At 35.7% G+C, this 27,006-nt stretch overlaps 1 protein-coding gene and 1 pseudogene across 13 annotated transcripts in view; one reads left to right on the top strand and one right to left on the bottom strand.

Annotated features, from left to right (window-relative positions):
* DLG1 (discs large MAGUK scaffold protein 1) overlaps nucleotides 1-27,006 on the bottom strand; it is a 261,867-nt gene that overhangs the window by 50,217 nt on the left and 184,644 nt on the right. For all 12 annotated transcript variants that reach the window (XM_043874579.1, XM_043874576.1, XM_043874577.1 and 9 more), the window contains 2 exons: nucleotides 26,802-26,958; nucleotides 10,973-11,075 (listed from right to left, as the gene is read on the bottom strand). In XM_043874579.1, coding sequence (XP_043730514.1) covers nucleotides 10,973-11,075; nucleotides 26,802-26,958 — 260 coding nt within the window. The remainder of the gene's footprint in view (nucleotides 1-10,972; nucleotides 11,076-26,801; nucleotides 26,959-27,006) is intronic.
* LOC122675826 lies at nucleotides 15,258-18,721 on the top strand (annotated as a pseudogene). Its single transcript, XR_006335355.1, has 2 exons — nucleotides 15,258-15,347; nucleotides 16,396-18,721. The product of XR_006335355.1 is annotated as a cytoplasmic dynein 1 intermediate chain 2-like (transcript).

Raw genomic sequence — 27,006 nt, 5'->3', positions numbered from 1 at the left:
TTTTCTCAATAATGTCATTAAGAGCAAATCAATCAAGTTTGAAACCATGAGTTGTCTTATGAGAGTACATAGGCATTTAAACTGTCGTATTTTAAAACATCCCCTCCAGTGAGAGCAGTTCCTCAGTCTCCTTGACTTTGCAATCTTACTACTGCTGAAAACTACATGTCAATTATTTTTTAGAACTTCTCTTTAGATTTGTTGATGTTCCCACATGATGAGTCCTGCAACTTTGGCAGCAATGTTACAGAAGAGATGTATGTTTCTTCCAATGCACCCTACCAGGTGGGATACATTTTTGATTTGTCCCACTACTGATGCTATTAACTTTTAGCACTTGATGAAGGTTGTGTCTGCCAGGTTTCTTTACTGCAAAATTACTTTTTTTTTTTCAATTGCAAATAATAAGTTATTAAAACCATGCACACTTCTCCATTCTCATCAAACTTTCAATTAACTCATTTATTTGTATTAGTAAAGACTCATTATTTCCTAGTTCATTCAGTGGATTACTATCAGGTATTATTATCATAAATTTGATGCTCCAATTGTTCCCTATTTGGCCTTTTGAACTGGATTATATACCCTTTTGACATGCCTCCCATCATTCCTTGAGTACCATGCTTTCTGGCATAAAATATTACAGGATAATCTAATACTTTCCCTGCCCAACTCTTGAAACAAGATATTTATCCAAACAGCCTTGGCAATTTAGAATGGGAATGGCAAATAGATGGGGAAACAGTGGCTGACTTTATTTTTTTGGTCTCCAAAATCACTGCAGATGGTGATTGCAGCCATGAAATTAAAAGACGCTTACTCCTTAGAAGGAAAGTTATGACCAACCTAGACACCATATTAAAAAGCAGAGACATTACTTTGTCAACAAAGGTCTGTCTAGTCAAGGGTATGGTTTTTCCAGTAGTCATGTATGGATGTGAGAGTTGGACTATAGAGAAAGCTGAGTGCTGAAGAATTGATGCTTTTGAACTGTGGTGTTAGAGAAGACTCTTGAAAGTCCCTTGGACTGCAAGGAGATCCAACCAGTCCATCATAAAGGAGATCAGGCCTAGGTGTTCATTGGAAGGACTGATGCTGAAGCGGAAACTCCAATACTTTGGCCACCTGATACGAAGAGCTGACTCATTTGAAAAGACCCTGATGCTGGGAAAAATTGAGGGCAGGAGGAGAAGGGGACGACAGAGGATGAGGTGGTTGGATGGCATCACTGACTCAATGGACATGGGTTTGGGTAGACTCTGACAGTTGGTGATGGATAGGGAGGCCTGGTGTGCTGCAGTTCATGGGGCTGCAAAGAGTCGGACATGACTGAGCGACTGAACTGAACTGAGTATTTAGAAACCAAGATCTGAGTCTTAGGTGTGTTGACTGCTACTGGGGTGGCACTGAGCCCACATCTTTTCAGTGGACTGAGCTAGAGAATTACAACATATGTATGTAAAGTAGATACACATTTATGTTTATAATTGTATAAATGGAAAACAATATGTTCATACTAATTTTTCAATTCTAATATTATATGGTTTATATTTTTCCCATTTTCTATATTTATAACTCTCTTCTCGAACAGTAAAAGTTACAGATGACATTACCCTTAAAATAAATATTCATTTGATCAATCTCTCTATGGAACTAGTCTTCTGTCTTTAGAACCACCTACTTTCCAGACTGGATTTGGACCAGTCCAATGTGTAACCATCTCACTTTGCTCAGGTTCCCACTTCTTACACCAGGACAGCTCCTGCCCTCATCAGGGGTCAGTCCTATTGGGTTACCATAGCTGTCCCCTACCTTCCTGGTCTTGCAATGCACCTAACTACCTTGCTATCCTTCACATACAATGGCTTTAATACAAAATTGATTAGGATGTGGAAGGGAAAGAATTCTTTAATTTTTATTTTTAAAAGTTTCCTGTTTTTCTACCTACTTGCTTTAAATAACTATTGTGCTCCTTCTAAACTAAATTTTTTTTAAAAAATGCTCTTTATTTCTAATAATTTGAGTTCTATTAACTCATTTACATTTTTCTTCCACATCATCATCAGTTTTCTTTAACCTGTTTTGCAATATTAGGTTATACTTTTCATTTGTTTTCTGGGCATGTCATTCTGGCATACTTTCATTGTAGAGACATTATTCTGATCCTCATATTCATTTTTCAAATAGGTTTCCATTGGATTAAATCTTGATCCTTTTCTGTTGTTCATTTTTATGTAAATTAGTTTTCTTGAACTTTCAATTAAAGATAAAGAGTACTGGGTCAGGATTTTTCAAGTTTTCTATCTTCACAGCTCTAGAACTCCTTTTTGCCAAGTTTCTGTCAAGTGTTCAAAGACGTATCTCATACACTGTGAGATTTCTGGGTGCTGTTCTTTCCTCCCATTCATCTGGACCTTCCAGAAGTTCTCCCTTAGTGAGGGGCTTTGAACTAAAATTGAGCTATAGCTGTTAACTGTACCAAAGGGCTCAGACAGATCCAGCTCCTTCACACCTTACTGAGATACCTTGCACTCACATACAGACTGTGCAAAAACCCTTACAGCTTCAGGTGCTGTTCTCAAATTGATCCACTGCATTTTTAAATGAGTACAGACTGACTTTCAGGCTTCTATCACTTCTCCTCGTACAGATGCTGATATCACTATCACAGGGTCTTACAGCTGTTGACAGCTTGTTTATTCTTGTGTGTATTTTGGGGCTCACAGGGATATCCTTTCATCTGATTCTGCGATTCTAATTTTTTTCTGGGAGTGAGGAGGAGGAAGTTCTGGGTGATTCAGTTATAAATCTACTATCTTATTTTGTATGTTCTCTTTATCACCCTATGATAGCCACTAAAATGTTCCATCATATTAGTGGCTATCCTAGAAAACTATTAGGAAGTGATGAGTTTTATCACTTTTATTTTAAAGTTTCATAACCTTTAACATTATAATCTTTTAAATATAATTTATCTGTACATTTGTGTAATTTTCAATAATCATCATGTTTAACAACTAGTTTGCAAAATTCCTGAAAGTTTAACAACCGACTCCTGTAAGACAGTACATCACTGAACTTTTTCAACAGTGACTTCTGTGATTCTTTAGCTCTCTGAGTTCCCAGTTTCCCTTCACTTTTTGTTTGATAATTCCTTACTGTCTTAGCAGTGATCTGATGCTTTTAAAAAAATATTTTTTATTTGGCCACACCAGATCTTAGTTAAAGCACATGAGATCTTCGGTATTTGTTACAGCCTGTGAACTCTTAGTTGCTCTATGTGGACCTAGTTTCCTGAACAGGGATCGAACCCTGGCCCCTGCATTGGCAGTGTGGAGTCTTGGTCACTAGACTGCCAGGGAAGTTGCTCCGATGCTTTTAATTAGATGTTCATTATACTTCATGCAGCACTATTAGTTGTTTTCAGCCATTTTGCAAACTGAATCATCCAAAATCCTAGTATTCTACATTTTAGAAATTTAAAAACTTTCTGTAAAAAGATCACATTACCTCTTACAGTGAGGCAGAAAATGTTCTTTGCTGAGATCTAAGTTACTACAAAGTAACTAAAGCTCAGATATTCAACATTTAAGATATTAGAGATCTAAGGTAAATTCCTGACAATATCTTAAACTTGTGCCTTACTGATTTTGTTCACTCTGTTCAGATTTTCATATTTATGGTCGTTACTTACTATTAACAATTCCTCATAACCATCTGCCTGTTTCGAACGTACTTTAATACTTTCCTCAAAGTTAGTTTTCCTTTAAACCTCCCATTTTATTTACCTAGCTAAGATTCCTATCTTTTCTTTTTGTTTCAATTAACTCATACTTTCAGCTCTAAGAATTTTCACCTTATACTCATCCTCTGTTATCTTTTCTTTTATTTTGGAAGAAGAGTCTCATTTCTTTTTTCTTGTTAAGTGATTTGTATCCCTCTTCTAAAAATTACACCACAACTCATTTCAGGAAAGCTACCACTGGAGAGAAGTAAAATGTTAAAGAGATAATCTCCACTAAGCATTTCAGAAATTTCTGAATCAAACTATATTCCCTATCATGAAGTATGTTAGGGAATCTCTGAACTATTGGCTACAAGTTAAATAGTATGTGTATGACTGCAAGAGGAGAGACAATATTTAATAGCCAACTTCCTGCATTTTGTTTCCCTTTTCAACTTCTAATCTTAGTTTGTATCTCCATACTAGAAGTGAAAAGGTAGAAGAAAGCCAGTGGGAAGAGAGTGGGGAGAAATTTTATCTCCTCTAATTTCTTTGAAGCTTGCAATCCCATCTGTGAAGAATAAAACTTATTCATACTCTATAATGAAATATATTAATTAAACATAAGAGTTAACATCTGAGAGCAACAACTGTCAGAGAATGGATACTAAGACTGGTCTAGAAACAAAAAGTCAAAGTTTCTGAGTCAGAAGTCAGGCTGGTTGTTTTAAGTAGTTAGGAAAGAGTTAGAAAGGTATAGGAAGGAAAGTAAGTTAGTGAAAAAATTAATTAGGAGCCTGCTACAGAACATCACTTTAAGAAATGACAAGTGCTTGCAAAGAAATGCTACTAATCCAATACAACCTCTCTATTCAGTCTCCAAACTTTCTGGTTGCTACCAAAAGTATTTATGAAAATAAGATAAGAAGATGCACAAAACTCCATCCCTGTAACTCAGATTTAAATTAAACCTTTGAAACTGAGAAAAGTGGCTCTGGCCAAACCTCTAAGCTTTTCTAGGCTTTAGTCACTTGAAGATTAGGGATAGCAACACCAGTCTCGAAAATGTTTTTTTCTCCTAAACAAAACAAAATAAAATACCTCACAAATTTAAGATTTATCCACTGGGAAAGAAAATACATTTAATATATGTTTAATTCTTTCCTTTTGCTCTTTTTCCTTTATCATATCATTGCAATATAATTATTTCTGAAACAAAAAATAAAGTCTGAAAGTTACAGTATACAATGAGTTAACAGTGAGATAAAATATTTTGAGTTTAGAACTTTTTGTGAAGGGAAGTAGCTTTACTATGTGCTCGAGAGGTATTCAACGTATGGAGATCATTTGGAACCCCAGAGCTGTCACAGAGATTATTTTAAACTGAGGGCATTTGAGGTCCAACAAACATAGAAAAAAGCCTTCTTAAAGCTTTCCTTATCTGACTAGAAGTAGCAATTTCTGGGAAACGAGGCTATTGTATAATAACTCTCCTTTCTTGGGGAGCTTTACGGCCTTGAAGAAGATGGAAAGACTACTCTTACTGTAGAGACAAATATTGTCACAAACTTTCTCCTAAAAATGTTCTTTTCTTTCCTTAAGAAAACTATTTTGTTTTTCCATTATAAGACTTTTCTCTCCACTCCCCTTTCCAAACTCTGTTAGGCAGGTAAGCCTTTAACTTTAACCATTTAATAGTGGTGCTGGAGAAAACTCTTGAGAGTCCCTTTGACTGGAAGGAGATCAAACCAGTCAATCCTAAAGGAAATCATCCCTGAATATTCACTGGAAGGACTGATGCTGAAGCTGAAGTTCCAATACTTGGGCCACCTGATGTGAAGAGTTGACTCATTGGAAAAGACCCTGATCTAGGAAAAACTGAAGGCAAAAGAAGGGGTTGGCAAATAATTAGATGGTTAGATAGCATCGCTGACTGAATGAACATGAACTTGAGCAAACTCTAGGAGATAGTGGAGGACAGAGGAGCCTGGGGTGCTGCAGTCCATGGTGTCGCAAAGAATTGGACACAACTGAACGCTTGAACAACAATGACAATTTAATGACCTGGCTACTTCTCATACTTGTTGGCTCCCTGTACGCATACAAAATAAAAACTTTTCTTCTGTTAATGTGTCTTCTGTCAATTTAATTCATAGATCCCAGCCCCTGAAACTAAAAGGGCAGAGGAAAAGTTTCTTCTCCTCTACAAAGGGCTAGCAATAAATTTTAACCATGTAACAGCTGTGTAACTGGCAAGTTGCTTAACGTTCCTGTGCCTTATTTCATTAAACTGTAATGAAAATAGCACTAAAAGTGCCCACTTTAAGGGCTTTATGGGAATTAAAAGAGGTAATAAATATGGTTAGATGTCTGGCATATATTTTTTTCTATTACAGTCTATATACCCAACTTATTTGTCAAAATTTTCTATATTCTGGATATGCATTAAAACATCAGAATAGTAATTCCAGTGCCTGTGTTTGATTTCTGATTGTAATTCCCCAAAATGACTAGTAGTAAAGTTCTAAAAAATATATTGTTGCTTATTTTTGGAGTTAGCAAAACTGAGGGGAGGTAGATGAAGTCCTTCTAAATGTTTTGTAGAGGTTTTCATACTTAGAGCCTATGTCATAAAAGTTTAAAGTATATCGGCTGAAAAACTTGTTAACAGTATTTCATGGATGACTAATAGGCAAGCTATAGATCCTGAAAGATAAAAACTTGCTCTTACCAAAGAAGCTTACCTCTTTGCACATATGTATATATGTCAGATTATCAATGAAGCAGAGAATCCAAAGGGGTCTGTCATTATTAAAGTGAAGATACTAACTGTAAGGAGATGACTGATTATCAGAGTATCAGGCAATTCCATTTGTACTTTGGAAAATAGTCCCCTCACTGAGAAAGAAAATCTGACTCTTATCTTCAATTTATATCCTTGGCTCTCACAGCAGTTACACACTGATGATGTGGAATATGTTTTTTTTTTTTCTTTTTAAGTGCTGTATGACAAAAATACATTTATTAAAACTACATAATTAAATAATATTAAAACATAAAGCCACTGTGTCACTGCCTAATAAACAAACATAAGGTAAGTAGCAATAAAGAAAAGAGGACAGGTAAGTTTTCAAAGTACCCAAAACACACTTTTAAATTTTAATTCTATTATCCTTGGTCTTCTGTCATTCTTTATAGAATGTCATTTTTTCTCTCGGCCCATTGAAAGCCTGCCCATTCATTAGGCTTCCAGTTAAGTTCCAATCCTACTCTATGGCATTTTTCCCTTTATAGCATGCAATATGATTTACCTCCTCTTGAATTTCTAAGGTAGTTTGTTTTCTGTGCTCTATCGGTACTTATGTTGTGTTTATTAGGCAATGACACCACAGCTGTGGTAAAAAAAAAAAATACAGTATAAGTCAATACTGCCAGGCTAAACACTTATCAAAATATTCCTAGTGAAAAGTACTTACATTTTTTAAGGCAACAGACCTGGGACTGAATCCTAGCTATTGCTAGCTTTTATTGAGTCTATATCATCATCTGTATGTAGGGATATAGCTATGTGTTTCATAAAGCTCCAGAGCAAGGCTTAAATAAATAAAAACAAAGAGGCACCTAAATAAACATATAAACTGTGTTAAGTGTTATAACGAAAAATATCAACAGTGCTAAAAGAAATGGAATCATAAGAGGGAGCCAATCATATAAATAACAGGGGGAAAAATATTCTAACAGAATGAACAGAGAATTAGGAAAATACCTGCTGTAATCAAGGGTCTGAAAGAAGGACTATATGGTTAGAGCTTAAGGAGCAAAAAAATGAGTAGAGGGAGCACAGTAAAGCCAAACATGTTATACTGTGCTCAATCACACATGGCCTTGCAGGCTCTATTAGGATTTTATTCAGAGCATAACTGGAAGTGTTTTAAATGGGAAATGATACAATCCAATCTTTTTATTTTAAAAGATGATTTTGGCTGATGGCCTGGAGAAAGTACAAGAAAGAAGTAAGGAGACTTGCTGGAGGCTATGAGAAAAGTTCAGGTAAGATATGACAGTGGGTTTGGTCAGGTTAGTGGCCGAGAAATAGAGGGTGAGAAAAGGGAAGGGAGGTCAAGGCTGAGTCCTAGTCTTCTGACTTAAGCATCAATGGAAATGCCATTTCCTGAAGGAGTAAAAGAAATGTTTCAGACATGCTCAGTTTCAAACATTAGGGAGAAATACATCTGGAGAAATCAAATAAGTAATGTCTGGTGTTTAGGAGATATTTGGGGAAAAAAGATATATACACAAGAACAAGTAACTTAAGAGTCTAACCTTAAAACAGAAGATGTCTGCTAAGTAGTAGTTACTTGAATAAGCAATGTTGGATGCAAATTCTCCTTGATACAAAAATGGCTCCATCAAGATTAGAAAAGTTGAAAGTTTTGAATATAACTAAAGAAAAAGTGTCAATCAGAAAGATTCACACAGAAGAAAAGCATAAAAATCACAAAAAAGAACAACAAAACCAGAGTACAAGCACAGAAAAAGATAATCTGAAAAGGAGATTCCTAGGCCCACAAAATACCTATCCTAGGACAAGGGAAGCCCACCTCTGCCAGCCATGGGTGGCAGGGATGCCCAGTGGGTACAGAGGCACATTTCAGGCTTAGGCAAGAGTCACTAAACACACCGCTGATAAATGAAAGATCCCTGTCCTGATCTACGCTCACCAAGCATCAAAGCAGTTCTCTTATCAATTTTTATCTCCTTATTAATAAGGTAATATTTTTAACCGGGTTTCAGAAGATTCTTCATAAACATTAACTAGAATATATCTGGATTTTGACCATTCTGAGTTTTCTATCATGCTGTGTATTTTCAATATAAAGAATCACTTCCTTTTAATTGAGGAAAGTTTTCTTGAGTGAATTATAAGTTCAAGCATTTATTCCCTTCTTTTAAAAAAAATTATTTTTTCCAGAAAGTCTAATTATTATATGCTATAATGTAACACAGCATCCCTGGGTTGGGAAGATCCCCTAGAGAAGGGAAAGGCTACCTACTCTAGTATTCTGGCCTGGAGAATTCCATGGACCATACAGTCCATGGGGTGTCAAAGAGTTGGACACAACTGAGCGACTTCTCATATATATATATATATATATATATATATATATATAAAACAACCTGTTTTTCTCTCTGACCTTTAAAACTTCTCTTTGCTTTTGTTTCATTTTGTTTACTTTTCCTACTGTATTCTTTATGTCCCATATTGAATTTTCTATAATGTCTCTTTGTGTTTCAACTTAAGAAAACGGTTTGCTTTCTTCTTCTTTCCTGGGTTATGCTAGCTCAAAATCAATTTCTTCTGGTTGTTAAGCCATCTTTTCCTCTTGCTTATAAGCTTTGTTGTTTGTTTCCACCTCTTCTTATTAATATCTCTGTATGAATGCCAGGCCAGTTCCTGTTAAACTGCTTATTACTAAATGAGTTGGCTGTACCAGAAAGTTTGGAGTGCAGGGTAGAGTTGAAAGCATATTTTTAAATCCTTTAAAACCAAAAAATTGTCAACTTATCTGATACTAGCAAGACAGATGGTTTTGACCAAATATGGGTCCCTCAAGTTCTCTAAACAAAACCACATCAAGGATGGCTTTTGCTAGCTTGCTACTCCAATTTTCATGTGCCCTGCTATAAACAAGGCGTTTATAGCCTCTCACCTTTAGGAAGTTCAATTTAAGTTTGGTTACCACTGAGCATTCTCAACATTCATGTTTTTTTTTACCCTTCTCTTCTATCCATGTAGCTTTTGCCAGATCTTAACCTGCTTAAACAGCCTTTACCTGTATTTTGTTGCCCAGATATTATACCTGTCTTCTTAGTTTTGCTTAATGCTAGGTGAAGCTGTATGGATAGAAGTATGTTTACGTTTTATTTTCCTTGTTGCTTTTGTATTTGGTTTCCACATAATACACCTATTGGCAAGAACGTGTTGGCCAGAAGATAAAAGCATGGGTAAGTACCAGTGGCAGCTTTTGTTTCTCACAAAAATTAATAAGTTGGCATTCTGAGTTCATCTATTATTCTTTAATTTGTTTGATTAATGTGATTTATTTGGAACTTACCTCTTACATAAATGAATTTATTTTTGTTCAGTTACGAACCTAGAATGTTATGGTTTATAATAAATATTATACTATGAAATAGCAAGCAATGCCGAATATACTACTTTGATCACATAACACACATATTGGGGTTGTGTTATAGAAATAAATTCTGCTCTAAGAAAAGAATAATAAATGTAACTAAACTAATGTTGCCAAATTATAGAATGTTTTGCCTGGCTCCTTTAGTCACATCATTTTTTCCTTCTTCACCTTGTTTATGAACATTAACTAGTATGCTATGTTTTCTTTTGGGTGTTTAAGCTTTTTAAATTCCACTGAGGTTTCACTGAAACGGTTATGTTGATGTACACTAGAGTCTTATGTATGTTTAACATGACCTCAAATTTTCCATTATCATCTCCCAGCAGGAACCTGGCAAGGTTATATCCATAAGACTTCACTATTTAGAAACATATCATATTCCAAATTTGTATTCTTTTTTTTAAAGTAACAATAAAAGCTACTAGAGTATCTTAACCCTGATATTAATAAATATAATCTAATTCAAAAGTCAGAAAAAATTGAGATAACTTAATAGACTATCTTTGCTTTTCAACCACTAAGTTAGCAAAAAGTATCTTTAAAAGTATGTGTTTGGTTAGATGACAGATTTAAAAAAATAAACATTTAAAAATTAATCCAAATAATGATGAGATATTCAAAGAGTTGGCAGATACAAGTTCCTATGGTCTATTCAAAAGCACGTTGATCTGGATGGTGAATCAGATTCTAAGTAAACAAATAACAGGGTTTCCCTGGTGACTCAGTGGAAAAGAATCCTCCTGTCAATGCAGGAGATGTGGGTTCAATCCCTGGGTCGGGACGATCCCCTTGAGAAAGAAATGGCAACCGACTCCAGTTTTCTTGCTTAGGAAATCCCATGGACAGAAGACCTTGCAGGCTACAGTCCATGGGGCTGCAAGAGTTGGACATGACTTAGTGACTAAACAGTAACAGCAACGAAAAAGTAACAGATTAATGAATCAGACAAAAACACAAAAAGAAAGCTAAGCTTTGGAAGTTAAACATTAAGAGGAGGACTTCTAAAAACTGAAATAAAAAATAAAAACAGACAACAAGAATTTATTACCTTCAGGTCGGTACTGTGCAACAATTGTGACAGCCTGGCCAGCATTTTTTAAAGCAGCTGCTGCCTGCTCATGGCTGGCAGTTCTGAGGTCAACACTGTTTACCTGTAAATCAAATCAAATATTAAATTCAAAAGAAAACCATCACACTAATCAGAAATCATAATAGCCTGTTTGTTAAGAAGGCATAGATTAAAAAAATTATTTTATGACTAAATATTTTCTTGTTTTGATTTACTAAAAATAAATTGCACAGCAAAACAAGACTACTATCATTCAAAACAATTTTATTCACTAAAAATACTATGTTCACTGTCAAGTGAACAAAACCAAAACATTTCCCCCTAGGTTTCTAGAAGGCTGTCTATCAATCTCTTGAGAAATGTTCCTTAATTTGGCAACCTGAAAAATCAAAAGTGTCATCATTTTGTACATTTCTGCCATATTTTCACTATTATTAATCTCAATTTCAGTTCTCTTCCTTCCTTTCCTAAACTAAACCTTCTATTCTTTAAGAGTAACTGGAAAGCAAGAACTTCAAGTATTAAAAGAGCTCAGATCTCACAGACTGACATTAAATACAATAATGTTACTAAATGAGCAAAAAGACATTCTTTTCTTTTTTAATATGGGGACCTTCCTTGGGTGAGGTGATCAATCCCACTCTAGAAGAATAGGCAATTAAATTCTTCTTTCTGAAAGGCTGCCAGTACCTAGTACACTGCACAGTACTCTACCTTTAGTGACTGAAACTTTTTTTTTTTTTTTTTAATTTTTTTATTAGTTGGAGGCTAATTACTTCACAACATTTCAGTGGGTTTTGTCATACATTGATATGAATCAGCCATAGATTTACACTTATTCCCCATCCCGATCCCCCCTCCCACCTCCCTCTTCACCCGACTCCTCTGGGTCTTCCCAGTGCACCAGGCCCGAGCACTTGAAACTTTTACACTACAAGAAAAACTTAACAGGACATTGATGTGAGCATTAGACTTAAATGTAACTAATTTAAATATTTAAGTTGGCCTTCCCCCCTAAGAACTATCAATGAATATAATACAGCAATGTTTGGGACCTTTAATGAATACTTTTGGGAAGGAAGAGAAACTATCATGCAATTTTTATATGAAAGCTTGTTTCCTCAAAATCTCTTCCAAAACTTGTTAAAAGTTACACACCAATTTTGTAAAATTTGACTATAGCCCAGAAATTTCTGGGACATTTAAAGAACATTTAAAACAGTGAAGACCTGATGTTTTATATTATCTATAAAGGATATCACTATGTAACTAGTTAACAAGTGCATACACCTTTCGAATGAAAATCAAGACGCGAAAACCTTAATCTAAATGAATGTAACGTATCATGGTTTTATTAGAGAATATCTCTAGCTAAAGGCCATAAAAAACTCAACACAATGTATAAATAGCTTTACATTGAACATAAAATCCTAATTCTAGCAGAAAAAATTAGAGAAGAAATATAAAAGGTAGACAAACTTTCAAAGACTGTTGTAGAAAATATTATAGTTTTTAATTATAATTATTTCCTAGCATCAAAGCCTTTGGCTACAGAAAAAATCTGAAGACAACCAATATAGATTCAAAACAGAATAATTTGTTAACAAGACTACAAATTTCAAATGTTCCTAAATAATGCCAAACATTTTAATGTAAAACATTATCAAGGACATTTTAGAAGAAATCTTGGTACTGAGAAGCACACACAGTGTAAACAGACTTAAGGTCATTAAAAGAAAAAAAACCCACCACTTAAAAATATGGAGATATAATTTATATAAAATCGACATTTTTCAAGTTTAGTGTTTTTGTGGTTTTCAGCACATTCACAAGTATTACAATCATTACCATGCTTTAGATCCAAAACATTTTCATCAGCTCCCTCAAACCCCACTACCTATTAGCATTCTTTCCCCTCTTCCCTCTCCTCTTAGACCCTGGCAACCCCTACTCTACTTTCTAAGAATTTGTCTGTTCTGTACATTTAAAATAAAAGAAATAATATGTGGCTATTTTTGTTTGGCTTCTTTACTTAGCTTGTTTCCACAGCTCATCCTTGATTTAGTACATCATTGCTTATTATAGCTGAATCATATACTCCATGTATGGATATTCCATATTTTATCTATAGTTAATTTTATTCTTTTTGATACTACTGTAAATAGAACTGTTTTCTTAATTTCACTTTCAGGTTGTTCAGTGCTGGTATACAGAAACACAGCTGTTTCTTGTATAGTGACTCTCTGTCCTGCAAATGTGCTGAGTTTGTTTATTATTTTTGATTTTTTGGATCTCATAAGATCTACTGTATATAAGATCATAGAGTCTGCAAATAACATATATTTTTCTTCTTCCTAACTGCCCATTATAGAAGCTCCAGTACAAGGTTGAATAAAAGTGGCAAGAGTGGACACCCTTGTTCCTGATCTTAGAGGGAAAGCTTTCAGTGTTTCAGCATTTAGTGTTATTAATACAAAGGCTATCAGTTTTTCATAGACACACTTTATCAGGTTGAGGAAAGTTTTGTACTATTCCTAATTTGTTTGGTGTTTTTATGATGTAAAGGTGGTGGTTTCTGACAAGAGATTATTCTGTTGAGATAGTCATGAGATAGTTTATATCCTTAGCCCTGTTAACATGATGTCTTCCTTTGTTCGGCATTCCTATGTTGAACCAGCTATACAATCCTTGGATAAATTCCACTTGGTTATAGTATATAATTCTTTTTTAATGCTTGTGTACAATCCTTTCTTATACTATTGAATCCATGTGGCTATTTTGTTGAGGATTTTTACATATAAATTCATAAGGGATATTGAATTTTTTCTTCTTGTGATATCTTTGGTTTGATACAAGAATGAATTGACCTTGTACAATGAGTTGGGAAGGGTCCTTCACACCCATTACCTTTTTTGGGAAGAGTCTGTGAATGACTAGTGTCAATAATTCTTAAAACATTTCATAGATTGCACTAGTGAGGCCATCTGGCAATGGGCTTTTTCCTTTGTGGGAGGTTATGATTATCAGTTCAACCCTTAACTGTTAAAGATCTATAGTTATAGTTTCTATTTCTTCTTGAATCAAAATTTCAATGGTTTACTTCTTTCTAGAAATGTATCAGCAATTACACAGTCATGTCTGATTCTTTGCAATCCTACAGACTGTAGCCCACCAGGCTCCTCTGTCCATGGGATTCTCTAGGCAAGAATACTGGAGTAGGTTGCTGTGCCCTCCACCAAGCGATCTTCTAGACCCAGGGATTGAACCCAAGTCTCTTGCATTTCCTACTGGCAGGTGGATTCTTTACCACTAGTGCCACCTGGAAGCCCATATACAACTATATATCATGTTTAATCTATATGATAAATATAAAATGTCCTTTGATTTTTAATAACAATTTTTGTATTAAAGTCTACTTTGTCTGATATTTGTATAGTCACTCAGTGTGTTTCTTGGTTACTGTTTGCATAGCATATCTTTCCCAACATTTTATTTTCAACAAAGATTGAATCTAAAGTGTGTCTTCTGTGGAAAGTATATAGTTGATTCTTTTTTCATCTATCCTGTTAATATCTGTCTTTTAATTGGAGTATTTAACGCATTTACCTTCAATGCATTATTGAACAGAAAAGATTTATGTCATCCATTTTACTATTTGTTTTCTTCACACCTTATGCCTTTTTTTGCTTGTCTATTTCTCTATTACTAACATCTTTGTGAAATAGATATTTTCCAGTGTACTATTCTAATATCCTTTAAAAATCATATATATAAAAATATGAGTTATTTTCTTAGTGGTTTTCATAGATTGTAATTAACATTGTATAACCATTTACTTTGGATTAATACCAACTTAGTTTCAATAGTAAATAAAAACTCTGCTCTAATATATCTCTTGTGATACCCTTGTCATATAAGTTACATTTTTAAACAATGTGTGCCCGTCAACAGAAACCTAAAATTATTGCTTTATTTAATCATTGTTTAAATTATACAGGAGGAAAGCACTACAAACAAAAAATACACTTATGTTGTTTTATATTTACCTATGTACTTTTAACAGTATTCTTTATTTATTCACATGGATTTGGGTTACTCTCTAATGTCTCTTTTTAGTCTGAAGGATTCTCTTTAGTATTTCTTGGGTTTACTGCCTATAATAGAACTTAGGGAGATTAGCTTCCCTTAGGTTTTGTTTACCTAGCACTGGGATTTATTCTCCATTTCTGAAGGATAGTTTGATTGGGTATAAAATCCTTGGACAATGGCTTTTTTCTTTCAGAAGTGCTTTCTGGCCTCCATGGTTTTTGACAAGAAATTAGCTGTTAATCTTACTGAGGAGTCCCTGTATATAGTAAGTCTTTTCTCTTTGCTTACAGGGTTCTTTGTCTTTTGATATTTGATTATGATATTAACATATCTGTGGTATGGATCTCTTCAAGTTTATTCTACTTGTAGTTCACTGAGCTTCCTAGATGTGCACAATGCTTTCATTAAATATGGGAAGATTTTTGCTATTTATTTATTCAAATATCCTTTCTGTCCCTTTCTCTCCTGTCATCCTGACTTTATTTTGCATATACTGGTACATTTGATGGCATCCCCACAAGTCTTTGAGGCTCTGTTAATTTTTCTTAATTCTTTTTTCTTTCTGTTCTTTAGCCCAGGTATCTTAATAGACGTATCTTCAAAGTCTGTGGATTCTTTCTTTTGCCAGGTCAAATCTGCTGTTGAGCTTGACAAAGAGGACTTTTTTTTCCTGATTTCAGTTACTGTACTTTTCTACACCAAAATTTGTTTCTTTTTTATTAAAGTAATCTCTTTATTGACATATTCTACTTGGTGAGATATTGTTCCTATATTTTCCCTTCATTCTGTAGATATAGTTTCCTTTAGTTCTTCAAACATATTTAAAATATCTCTTTTAAAAATCTTTATCTAGTAGTCTAATTTTGGGCTTCCTTAGGGACAGTTTCTACTGACTGTTTTTCCCCCACATGTTTTCTTGTTTTGTTGAAAACTGGACATTTAAAAAAATAAACAGCAATTTTGGAAATCAGATTCCCTATCCAGGACTTGTTATTACTGCTGTTTGTTATGGTAGTCATTTGGGGACTTTTCTAAATTCTGTAAGGTTTATATTTTGTTAAAGGTGCCACTGATGTCTCTGTCTGATTAGCAGAGTGGTTAGTTAATGATTGGACACAGACTTCCTTAAATGCCAGACCCTTTGCTGAAGGCCTCTGTGTACATATTGGGTAATGCCTTCAACAATCAGTTAGGTGGTTTGCTTAGCCAGCCCCAGGCTATCAGGCTTAGTCTTCCAGTTTCGGCAAAGGGGGAAACACTTCGAGTCCTTGGGTGGAGTCTTTGTCTCATCTCTCGGCTACTGCTCTATCCAGGTTGCAAACACGTCTTACAAAAGTGAATTAAAGGCAGAGTTGGAACATAAGAAGCAGCAGTTGGCTCAAATCAGAGAGGAAAAGAGGAAAGAAGAAGAAAGAAAGAAAAAGGAAACTGATCAGAAGAAGGAAGCAGTTGTTCCTGTGCAAGAAGAATCAGATCTTGGAAAAAAAAAAAGAAGCTGAAGCTGAAGCATTGCTTCAAAGCATGGGTCTAACTGCAGAATCCCCCACTGTCCCTCTTCCTATGTCTCCACCCTCCAAATCTGTGAGCACACCAAGCAAACCTGGGAGCCAGGACTCTGGAGATGGCGCAGTGGGATCTAGATGAGGACCTATTAAACTTGGAATGGCTAAAATTACACAAGTTGACTTTCCTCCTCATGAAACTGTAACATACACAAAGGAAACTCAGACTCCAGTTATGGCTCAACCCAAAGAAGATGAAGAAGAAAAGATGATGTGGTGACTCCTAAACCACCTATTGAACCTGAGGAAGAGAAAACTTTCAAGAAAGATGAAGAAAGTGATAGTAAAGCTCCTCCTCATGAGCTGACTGAAGAAGAAAAGCAGCAAATCTTGTACTCTGAGGAATTTTTAAGTTTCTTTGACCATTCCACAAGAATTGTAGAAAGAGCTCTTTCAGAGCAGATTAATATCTTCTTTGACTACAGTGGAAGAGATTTGGAAGACAAAGGAGGAGAGATTCAAGCAGGTGCTAAACGGTCATTAAATCAACAATTTTTTGATGAACGTTGGTCAAAGCATTAGGTTGTTAGTTGTTTGGATTGGTCATCTCAATATCCAGAATTACTGGTGGCTTCCTATAACAACAATGAAGATGCTCCTCATGAGCCTGACGGTGTGGCCCTTGTATGGAATATGAAATACAAAATAACTACTCCAGAGTATGTGTTTCACTGCCAGTCAGCCGTTATGTCTGCTACGTTTGCAAAATTTCATCCAAATCTGGTTGTGGGTGGTACATATTCAGGCCAAATTGTGCTGTGGGATAACCATAGCAATAAAAGAACTCCCGGGCAGAGAACTCCGCTGCAGCTGCAGCACACACACATCCTGTATATTGTGTAAACGTTGGGACACAGAATGCTGACAATCTGATTAGTATCTCTACTGATGAAAAAATTTGTTCATGGAGTCTGGACATGCTTCCCCATCCACAGGATAGCATGGAATTGGTTCATAAACAGTCAAAGGCAGTCACTGTGACATCTATGTCCTTCCCTGTTGGAGATGTCAACAGCTTTGTTGTTGGAGGTGAGGAAGGTTCTGTGTACACAGCATGTCGCCATGGCAGCAAAGCTGGAATCAGTGAGATGTTCGAGGGACATCAGGACCAATTACTGGCATTCACTGTCATTCAGCTGTTGGAGCAGTGGACTTCTCACATCTTTTTGTCACTTCATCATTTGACTGGACAGTAAAACTTTGGACAACTAAGAATAACAAGTCTTTGTACTCATTTGAAGATAATTCAGACTATGTTTATGATGTTATGTGGTCACCCACTCACCCAGCCCTGTTTGCCTGTGTGGATGGCATGGGTAGGCTGGATTTATGGAATCTCAATAATGGCATAGAGGTGCCAACTGCAAGCATTTCTGTGGAAGGTAATCCTGCTCTTAATCGTGAAAGATGAACCCATTCTGGAAGAGAGATTGCTGTGGGTGATTCTGAAGGACAGATTGTTATATATGATGTGAGAGAGATTGCTGTCCCCTGAAATGATGAATGGGCACGGTTTGGCCGAACACTTGCAGAAATTAACGCAAACCGAGTGGATGCAGAGGAGGAAGCAGCTACCCGAATACCTGCTTAGCTCCTGAAGAGAGAATATGTAGCCTTAGTGGATTTGGGGAAGACTCGAAGTAGATCCTAAACTATTGCATGCTTCTGTCTAAATGATAATTAAAAGGAAATTTCGTGGATTCAACTATGGATTTAATGCAGCAAGCAAGTCTTACAAAGTCCTTTTTTATATAATATGCATCTTGTTTTGAATTTGTGTCATTTTTAATACAACTGATTGACTTTACAGAATGCAGCCTTTTCTGAATTCTTATACACAGGTGTATATTTGGTATTCTTTTGAAGTCTTTTCAGCTTATAACACTATATACAGTTATTTCTAAAGCACAGATTATGGTCTACATATTTTTAAATAACCACAATTCACTGTTATACTGATAATGTGCTCATTAACCATAATATGTAGGAACACTGTTTATTCTTAGCTATAGCATGAAAACATCTATCCAGTTCCATTCTGATATTCTCTTTTTCTTTACAATTCTTGTGATAACTGAATTGTATAAATTAAAAACAATTAAATTTATCTATTTAATTTATAAATTTATTTAATTTAATTAAATTTATTAAATTTAATTGTATAAATTAAAAACAAAAATGCTTTAACTTTTAACAACAACAACAAAAAACAGTCAGATAATTGATAATTCTGCCTTAATCTTCACTTCCTTTGTGCACAGAGCCCCATAATCAGCCAGAAGTGAGTGTTTAGGGCCTTTTCAGGTCTTTCCTGAGCAGGCACACAGTCCAGGACATGTATGTGTCCTCCTAGATTCCAAGGGATAAGAGCTTTTCAAAGGCCCCATGGAGGTTTCTCCCTAGTTTTTCCTTTTAAGTTTTCGATTAGTCTACTGTCTGCCCCAAATGTTATGTAATGTCTCAGGAAGCCATAATATGCCTGTAATTATTTTGACACTTACCCCAGGGGAAAAGGCTTTTGCATTGGTGGAGCTTTGAATCAGGTCAAATACAGAGAACCTTTAAAATAAGGTGTTCCAAAAACCACCAGACAGGTCAAATTATAACAGTTCTTTGGAAAGGAAACTATTAAGATTTTACCACCATTTTGCTTTCTTTACTGGCTTAGGCCACCAGTTTTCACCATAAATTTTGGCTATTTTTCAAGTCTAACATGGTAATAGGGAGGCAGGGAAATTAAAACTGATAAAACTCAATAAAAACTCCACAAACCTCACTCTCAGGGAAATTCAGCATTTTTTTCCCCGCTCTTCTTGAGGAAATACTTCCTGAATTGCTGTCAGTCTTTGGTTAATTTCCAGAGTTCTAAAAAGTTTATTTTAACAATTCTGGCCACTTTTCTCATTGCTTTTATGGAGGACAGCATTTCTGTTGAAGTCTTTTGGGTCACTTTCCATGATTCTAAATTTTCAGTGCATATCAACTATGTTCTCGTCTATTCTTGGCATCATTGGAAATACTAGTAATACCTCCATTTACATCATAGTAGAAAATGTAGTGTTCAACATCTGTAATAAATCCTAATTTCAAAAGCTTCTGTCTTCAACAACATTAAATATATCAAAGGGAATTATTTTATAGAAATCATTACTTATTTTCTCACTTCCCAAATAACTTCTTTATACTTTTCTCAGTAATGTGGGTTATCATTAAGAACATTAATAACAAGGGCATAATAACACAGGAGCAGCAACATCAGTATCTCATGGAAACTTGTTAGATATACATATTTTCAGATCCTACCTAAGTCATACTGCATCAGAAACTTTGCGAATGGAATCCAGGAATTTGTTTTTTAATAAGGCCTTGGGGTGACCTACAGCAAATTGAAGATTGAAAATAGCTAAATTTTATGTAAAGAGGTACTTAAACAAGTGTCCCATAGTTTTTTAGTTTTTAGTATATTTTCTCATGTTTTTCTCTTTATCCTAATGTCTTTCCTATTTTTCTTAGGCTATTTCCCTACAGAAGTTAGTAACCATTCAAATTTTAAGATTACTGATGCGTACTGCCAAACAGAAAGCTGTATATAACTTATAGTAATATTAGGGCAAGCAAGTGGTTGGGACTGTTGAGACTTTTCAGTTTTACAACTGAGACTAGAGCGGTTTCCAGACCTGGGGCTTTCAGCACTAAAACTGGAAAAGTCCTGAGTGAAGCAGGCTGTGTTGGTTGGTCAGTCTAACATATTCTAGCTGTGTGTTAGTAACCCATATAAACAGTTCCACATGGAAATTTACAAAACATCTATTTTTGTTTTGAGTTTTTCACACTTAACTCTTAAGCCAACTGAGAATTTATTTTGACACAAGGTGTGAAGTGAGGCTCTAAGCTAATTTTATTCCACCAATAACTAGCTAGTTTGCCCAACATTTATTTCTTAAAAGATTCACTCCTTACCACTAATATGAACAACACTGTAAGTCATTTTTAAAGTTTGAATTACAGTAAAACTTATAAGCAATAAAATGTACAAATTTAAACAGTTCAGCTGGAAGGACTTTTGACAACTGTATAACTTTTCCACCTACCAACCAGAAATCTCCATTATGCCTCTTTATGGGAGTCAATACCATTACCAGCAACCACGTTCTGACTTATCAGTATAAATTACGTTGCCTGCTCATGGTTATCTTATAATCTTATAAAATTATCTTATAATAATTACGTTACTTAAAATACAGTATGTATTTTTGTGGTGCATTCTATTTTTACTCAACACAATGTTTTCTCGTGTCATCTGTGTTGCTTGAGTGTCATTATGAATAAGCTGTTATGAACATTCCTATTACAGTGTTTCTGTAAACATAAGATTTCTTAGGTAAAATGTGGGTGATAAGGTTAGATGTATGTTTAATTTCTTTAAGACTTCGTCAGAAGTTCTTGCAGCAGTTGTATAGTTTTACATATCTACCAGTAATGAATAAGAACTGCCCCACATTCTTGCCAATGCTTGCTGCCATCATTTTTTTTCCCTTCTAGTCATTCAACTGGATAAGATATAGGACTTCATTATGGCTTTAAAAACATTTTTATTTAGGTACAATTTACATTCAATAATCTTTTTTAGTTTACAGGTAAGAGTTTTGACAACTGTATATATTGTATAGCCACTGCCACAATCAAGATATAGAAAAGGGACATTGTTCCCAAATTCCTCTAAACCTGCTTATTCACTGTATTTTTGCATTGCCCTGATGCCTAATGTTAAGTACCGTTCCATGTGTTTATAGGCTATTTATACAACTTGTTTTGTAAAATATCTGTTTTAAGTCTTTTGCTTGTTTTAAAATTTACTCATCTTTCATTGCTTCTTTGTGGGAGATATTTATATATTCTGGATATGAGTTTTTTGTGTGATATATGTACTGAGCATATTTTTCTCCTACTGTATGGCTTGCCTACTTGGTTTCTTAAATACACCTTTTTTTTTTTTTTAACACTTAGTGTTTAATACATCTTGTCCAAGAAACTGCAGTCTGCCTCAGGGTTGCAAAGATGTCCTCCTACTCTTGGTCCTGAGCAGTGCGAAGTACAGAATTGCTGAGGTTGGTTTTCACAGATCTTCATCTCAAGGTCCCGTCTTTATTGGCAGGTGCCTTGTACGTTGGGATGCTCTGTGTGACTCAGTAATAATTTTCTCTTAATTCTCTGTTGCTTCCAAACCTTTGGTTTAGAAGCGCCAAGTTCTTGGTGAAGACCCGTGAAAAAGAGAAGGGAGGTAGGTACAGACTTGCTCTGTGACTTCCTAGAATTTTTATCAGTTTCACCAGTCCACTGAGGCCATTACATGTTGGGTAAAGTTTTGGCTGATTTCTTCCTGTATCTGTCTAATCCTTCTCTCTCCCCCACCACTCTCTAAGGAGGAGCTGCCACTGTGTTCTCCATGAAGGGCTACTTACTGTCTGGAAGTCAATTTACTTAGGTCACTTTGAATCCTCGGTTCTTTGCTGAGTTTACAGTTTTTATAAACTTATCCAGATTGTTTTGGTTGTTATGATAAGAGTGATGGTCTCTTAAGGTGCTCAATATTATAACCATGTAACTAAGGTGTGTTTCTGCTTTAAAATCTGTTTCAATAATCATTATTCTGGGTTCAGTTCAGTTCAGTCGCTCAGTCGTGTCTGACTCTTTGAGACCCCATGAATTGCAGCACACCAGGCCTCCCTGTCCATCACCAACTTCCGAGTTTACTCAAACTCATGTCCATCTAGTCGGTGATGCCATCCAGCCATCTCATCCTCTGTCGTCCCCTTCTCCTCCTGCCCCCAATCCCTCCCAGCATCAGGGTCTTTTCCACTGAGTCAATTCTTCGCATAACGTGGCCAAAGTACTAGAGTTTCAGCTTCAACATCAGTCCTTCCAATGAACACCCAGGACTGATCTCCTTTAGGATGGACTGGGTGGATCTCCTTGCAGTCCAAGGGACTCTCAAGAGTCTTCTCCAACACCACAGTTCAAAAGCATCAATTTTACGGCGCTCAGCCTATTTTGGGTAGTATTATGCTATTTTAGTTGCTGTAGTCTGAAACATTTGAGAGTGATTTCCATTTACTTGCATTGCTTACTAATATATTTTCTACAATTGCAGTACCATTGCCAATTTGAAAACTCAAATTTCCAAGAGGTTCATTCAAGTATCAACTAGTTATACCAAGATCTGAGAACAACTAAAACAAAAAAGAGCTGTACTTCTTTTGTAAATGATCAGTCATCACCTTTCTGTCTTGGATTCAGTCTATCTTTAATTATAAAGGATCCTCAGAAGGATCTGTCTAAGTATGTGCAAGGAAGGATCATATGGCAAGAGGGACTGATCTGAAAATGGCAATAAAAGATCCAAATTTTGGAATGCTTTTCCTATCATGTTCTAGGCACATTTATTTTCGGCTTGAAGAGTATTTTCTGGTGTTTACTTTAAATTGAAGAAATGATTTAAAATAGTTATCAATATTGAATAGCACTGCTGACCTAGGATATAGGTTTTTTCCTATATCTCAGATCCTAAATTTTGGAAGTGTTACCTAAATTTTTAATTAAAACAAAATGGCACAGCATAATATTATGGATAAGGGGAGGTATTATTTGCTACTGTGAGCAAACTAAACTCTGTTCTTCAGTTTTCTCACTGGAAAAATAGTTATAAGGATGATGCTCCTGAGTCTACTACAAGCAATATATTTTTTTGAAGAATACCACTCCCCTGAAATTCAGGCAGCACTGAATACAAAGATATAAAGTATTATTGACATTAAGCTCACAATGCAAAATTTAGAACATAAGGAAACAAAGTATGTCATCATAAAGTAACATGCTTTAGATACCTAAACTTCAAAAACAGAACTATTATATTATTTACAGAATACAGACATATCTCATTTTATTGTGCTTTACATTACTGTATTCACAGGTACTGCACTTATTTTTAAACAAATTGGAAGTTTGTGTCAACCCTGCTTTCACCAAGTCTGTTGGTGCTATTTTTCCAATAGCATTTGCTCACTTTGTGTCACTTTTGTGTCACTGTCACATTCTAGTAGTTCTTGAAATACTTCAAACCCTCCACCAGCAAAAAGATTATGACTTTCTGCAGATCCAGATGATGATTAGCATCTTTTAGCAATAAAATAAAATTAAGGTATGGACACTGTTTTTTAGACATAATGCTAATCTAACAGACCTAACAGAAGCAGAAGATATTAAGAAGAGGTGGCAAGAATACACAGAAGAACTATACAAAAAGATCTTCATGACCCAGATAATCACGATGGTATGATCATTCACCTACAGCCAGACATCCTGGAATGCAAAGTCAAGGGTAGGAAGCATCACTACGAAAGCTAGTGGAGGTGATGGAATTCCAGTTGAGCTATTTCAAATCCTAAAAAATGATGCTGTGAAAGTGCTGCACCCAATATACCAGCAAATTTGGAAAACTCAGTAGTGGCCACAGGACTGGAAAGGTCAGTTTTCATGCCAATCCCAAAGAAAGGCAATGCCAAAGAATGCTCAAACTACCACACAATCGCACTCATCTCACACGCTAGTAAAGTAAGGCTCAAAATTCTCCAAGCCAGGCTTCAACAGTACGTGAACCGTGAACTTCCAGATGTTCACAGTGGATTCAGAAAAGGCAGAGGAACCAGAGATCAAATTGCCAACATCCGTTGGATCATCAAAAAAGAGAAACAGAGAACAGAAAAACATCTGCTTCTGTTTATTGACTATGCCAAAGATTTTGACTGTGTGGATCAGAACAAACTATGGAAAATCGTTCAAGAGATGGGAATACCAGACCACCTGACCTGCCTCTTAAGAAATCTGTATGCAGGTCAAGAAGCAACAATTAGAACTGGACATGGAAAAACAGACTGGTTCCAAATAGAGAAAGGAGTATGTCAAGGCTGTATATTGTCACCCTGCTTATTTAACTTATATGCAGAGTACATCTTGAGAAATGCTTGACTGGATGAAGCACAAGCTGGAATCAAGATTGCAGGGAGAAATATCAATAACCTCAGATATGCAGATGACACCACCCTTAGGGCAGAAAGCAAAGAAGAACTAAAGAGCCTCTTGATGAAAGTGAAAGAAGAGAGTGAAAAACTTGGCTTACCAGAAAGATAAAGACCAATACCGTATACTAACGCATATATATGGAATTTAAAAAGATGGTTAACGATAATCCAATATGCAAAACAGAAAAAGAGACACAGATGTACAGAACAGACTTTGAGACTCTGTGGGAGAAGGCAAGGGTGGGATGTTCTGAGAGAATAGCATTGAAACAAGTATACTATCAAGGGTGAAACAGACCACCAGCCCAGGTTGGATGCATGAGACAAGTGCTCAGGGCTGGTGCACTGGGAAGACCCAGAGGGATGGGATGGGGAGGGAGGTGGGAGGGGGGATCGGGATGGGGAACACATGTAAATCCATGGCTGATTCATGTCAATGTATGGCAAAAACCACTATAATAATGTAAAGTAATTAGCCTCCAACTAATAAAAATAAATGAAAAAAAAAATAAAAAAAAAAGAAGAAAAAGTTGGCTTAAAGCTCAACGTTTAGAAAACTAAGATCATGGCATCTGGTCCCATCCCTTGATGGCAAATAGATGGGGAAACAGTGGGAACAGCGACAGACTTTATTTTTTTGGGCTCCAAAATCACTGCAGAGGGTGACTGCAGCCATGAAACTAAAAGACACTTGCTCCTTGGAAGAAAAGTTATGACCAACCTAGATAGCATATTAAAATGCAGAGACGTTACTTTGTCAACAAAGGTCCATCTAGTTAAAGCTATGGTTTTTCCAGTAGTCATGTATGGATGTGAGAGTTGGACCATAAAGAGACCTGACTGCCGAAGAATTGATACTTTTGAACTGTGGTGTTGGAGAAGACTCTTGAGAGTCCCTTGCACTATAAGTAGATCCAACCAGTCTATTCTAAGGGAAATCAGTCCTGAATATTCATTGGAAGGACTGATGCTGACGCTGAAACTCCTGTACTTTGGCCACCTGATGTGAAGAACCAACTCATTGGAAAAGACTCTGATGCTGGAAAAGATAGAAGGTGGGAGGAGAAGGGGATGACAGAGGATGAGATGGTTGGATGGCATCACCGACTCAAAGGACATGAGTTTGAGTAAACTCCAGGATTTGGTGAGGGACAGGCAGGCCTGGCGTGCTGCAGTCCAAGGGGTTGCAAAGAGTTGGACGTTACTGAGCCACTGAACTGAACTGAACAGACTACAATATAACATAATCATAAGTTTTATATGTATTGGGAAAACAAATATTTGTTTGACTTTCTTTACTGCAATATGCTTTATGGTGGTGGTCTGGAACTGAACCTGCAGTATCTTTGAGGTATGTCTGTATAAAATAAATTGGTTTAAAAGAAAAACCTAAAAGAACATAACATAACAAACGTTAAATAGTCAAGATTCTCCCAAAACCACCAAGGAAGATTTGAAAAAGAATTAGAACTTCCAGAAAGGAAATGATACTTTGAAATGAAAAAGTTAGTGTTGGCCTAAAGAGCTTATTAGACACAGATGAAGAAAATTTATGAACTAGAAAGCATATCTGACTGATAATTAACTAATGATAAAAAATTTCAACTCACCAGGAAGGAAAGCTGATTCTAAAGTTAGATGCATCTAATAGCATAGCTTCAAATATACAAGGAAAAAATTGCTGCCAGGACAAACTGTTAGACCTACCTTCCATTCACATAAACTTTAAAAGTCTCTTTTAATAATAAAGCAACAACAGACTGAAGCATAAAGAAGATATGAACTATGCAAGTAACAAAGATGAGTTAACAGACATATAGAAAACCTTGCAGTCAACAAATAGAGAATGCATACTTTCTTCAAGTATATTCATAAAGACTGACATATTTTAAGTCAAGTTCCAAAAGAAAATCTATCATACAGAACATGTTCCCTGTCAACTCTGTAACTCTACAATTAAGCTGTAAAATGTTAGAAGATAGCCAAAATACCTCCCATATCTTTAGAATATACAAATTTTAATAATTAACAGGTCATAGTTAAAATGGTAAAAACATTATTTTGATTAACATATCCTACCGATATAATACGATCTCCTTTTCTGAGCTCTCCACTAAGATCGGCAGGTCCTCCAGCCAAAATAAAGGAGATAAATATTCCTTCTCCATCTTCACCTCCCACAATGTTGAAACCAAGGCCTGTTGAACCACGATGAAGAACAACTTTTCTAGGTTCCCTGAAAATGAAAAAAATATTGAATACCTTAAAATATATAAAGAACTTA

Source organism: Cervus elaphus, chromosome 19 (assembly GCF_910594005.1).
Source record: "Cervus elaphus chromosome 19, mCerEla1.1, whole genome shotgun sequence".
NCBI lineage: Eukaryota > Metazoa > Chordata > Mammalia > Artiodactyla > Cervidae > Cervus > Cervus elaphus.
The sequence above is the reverse complement of the archived record's forward strand: the minus strand, read 5'-3'. Positions and strand labels throughout refer to the sequence as shown.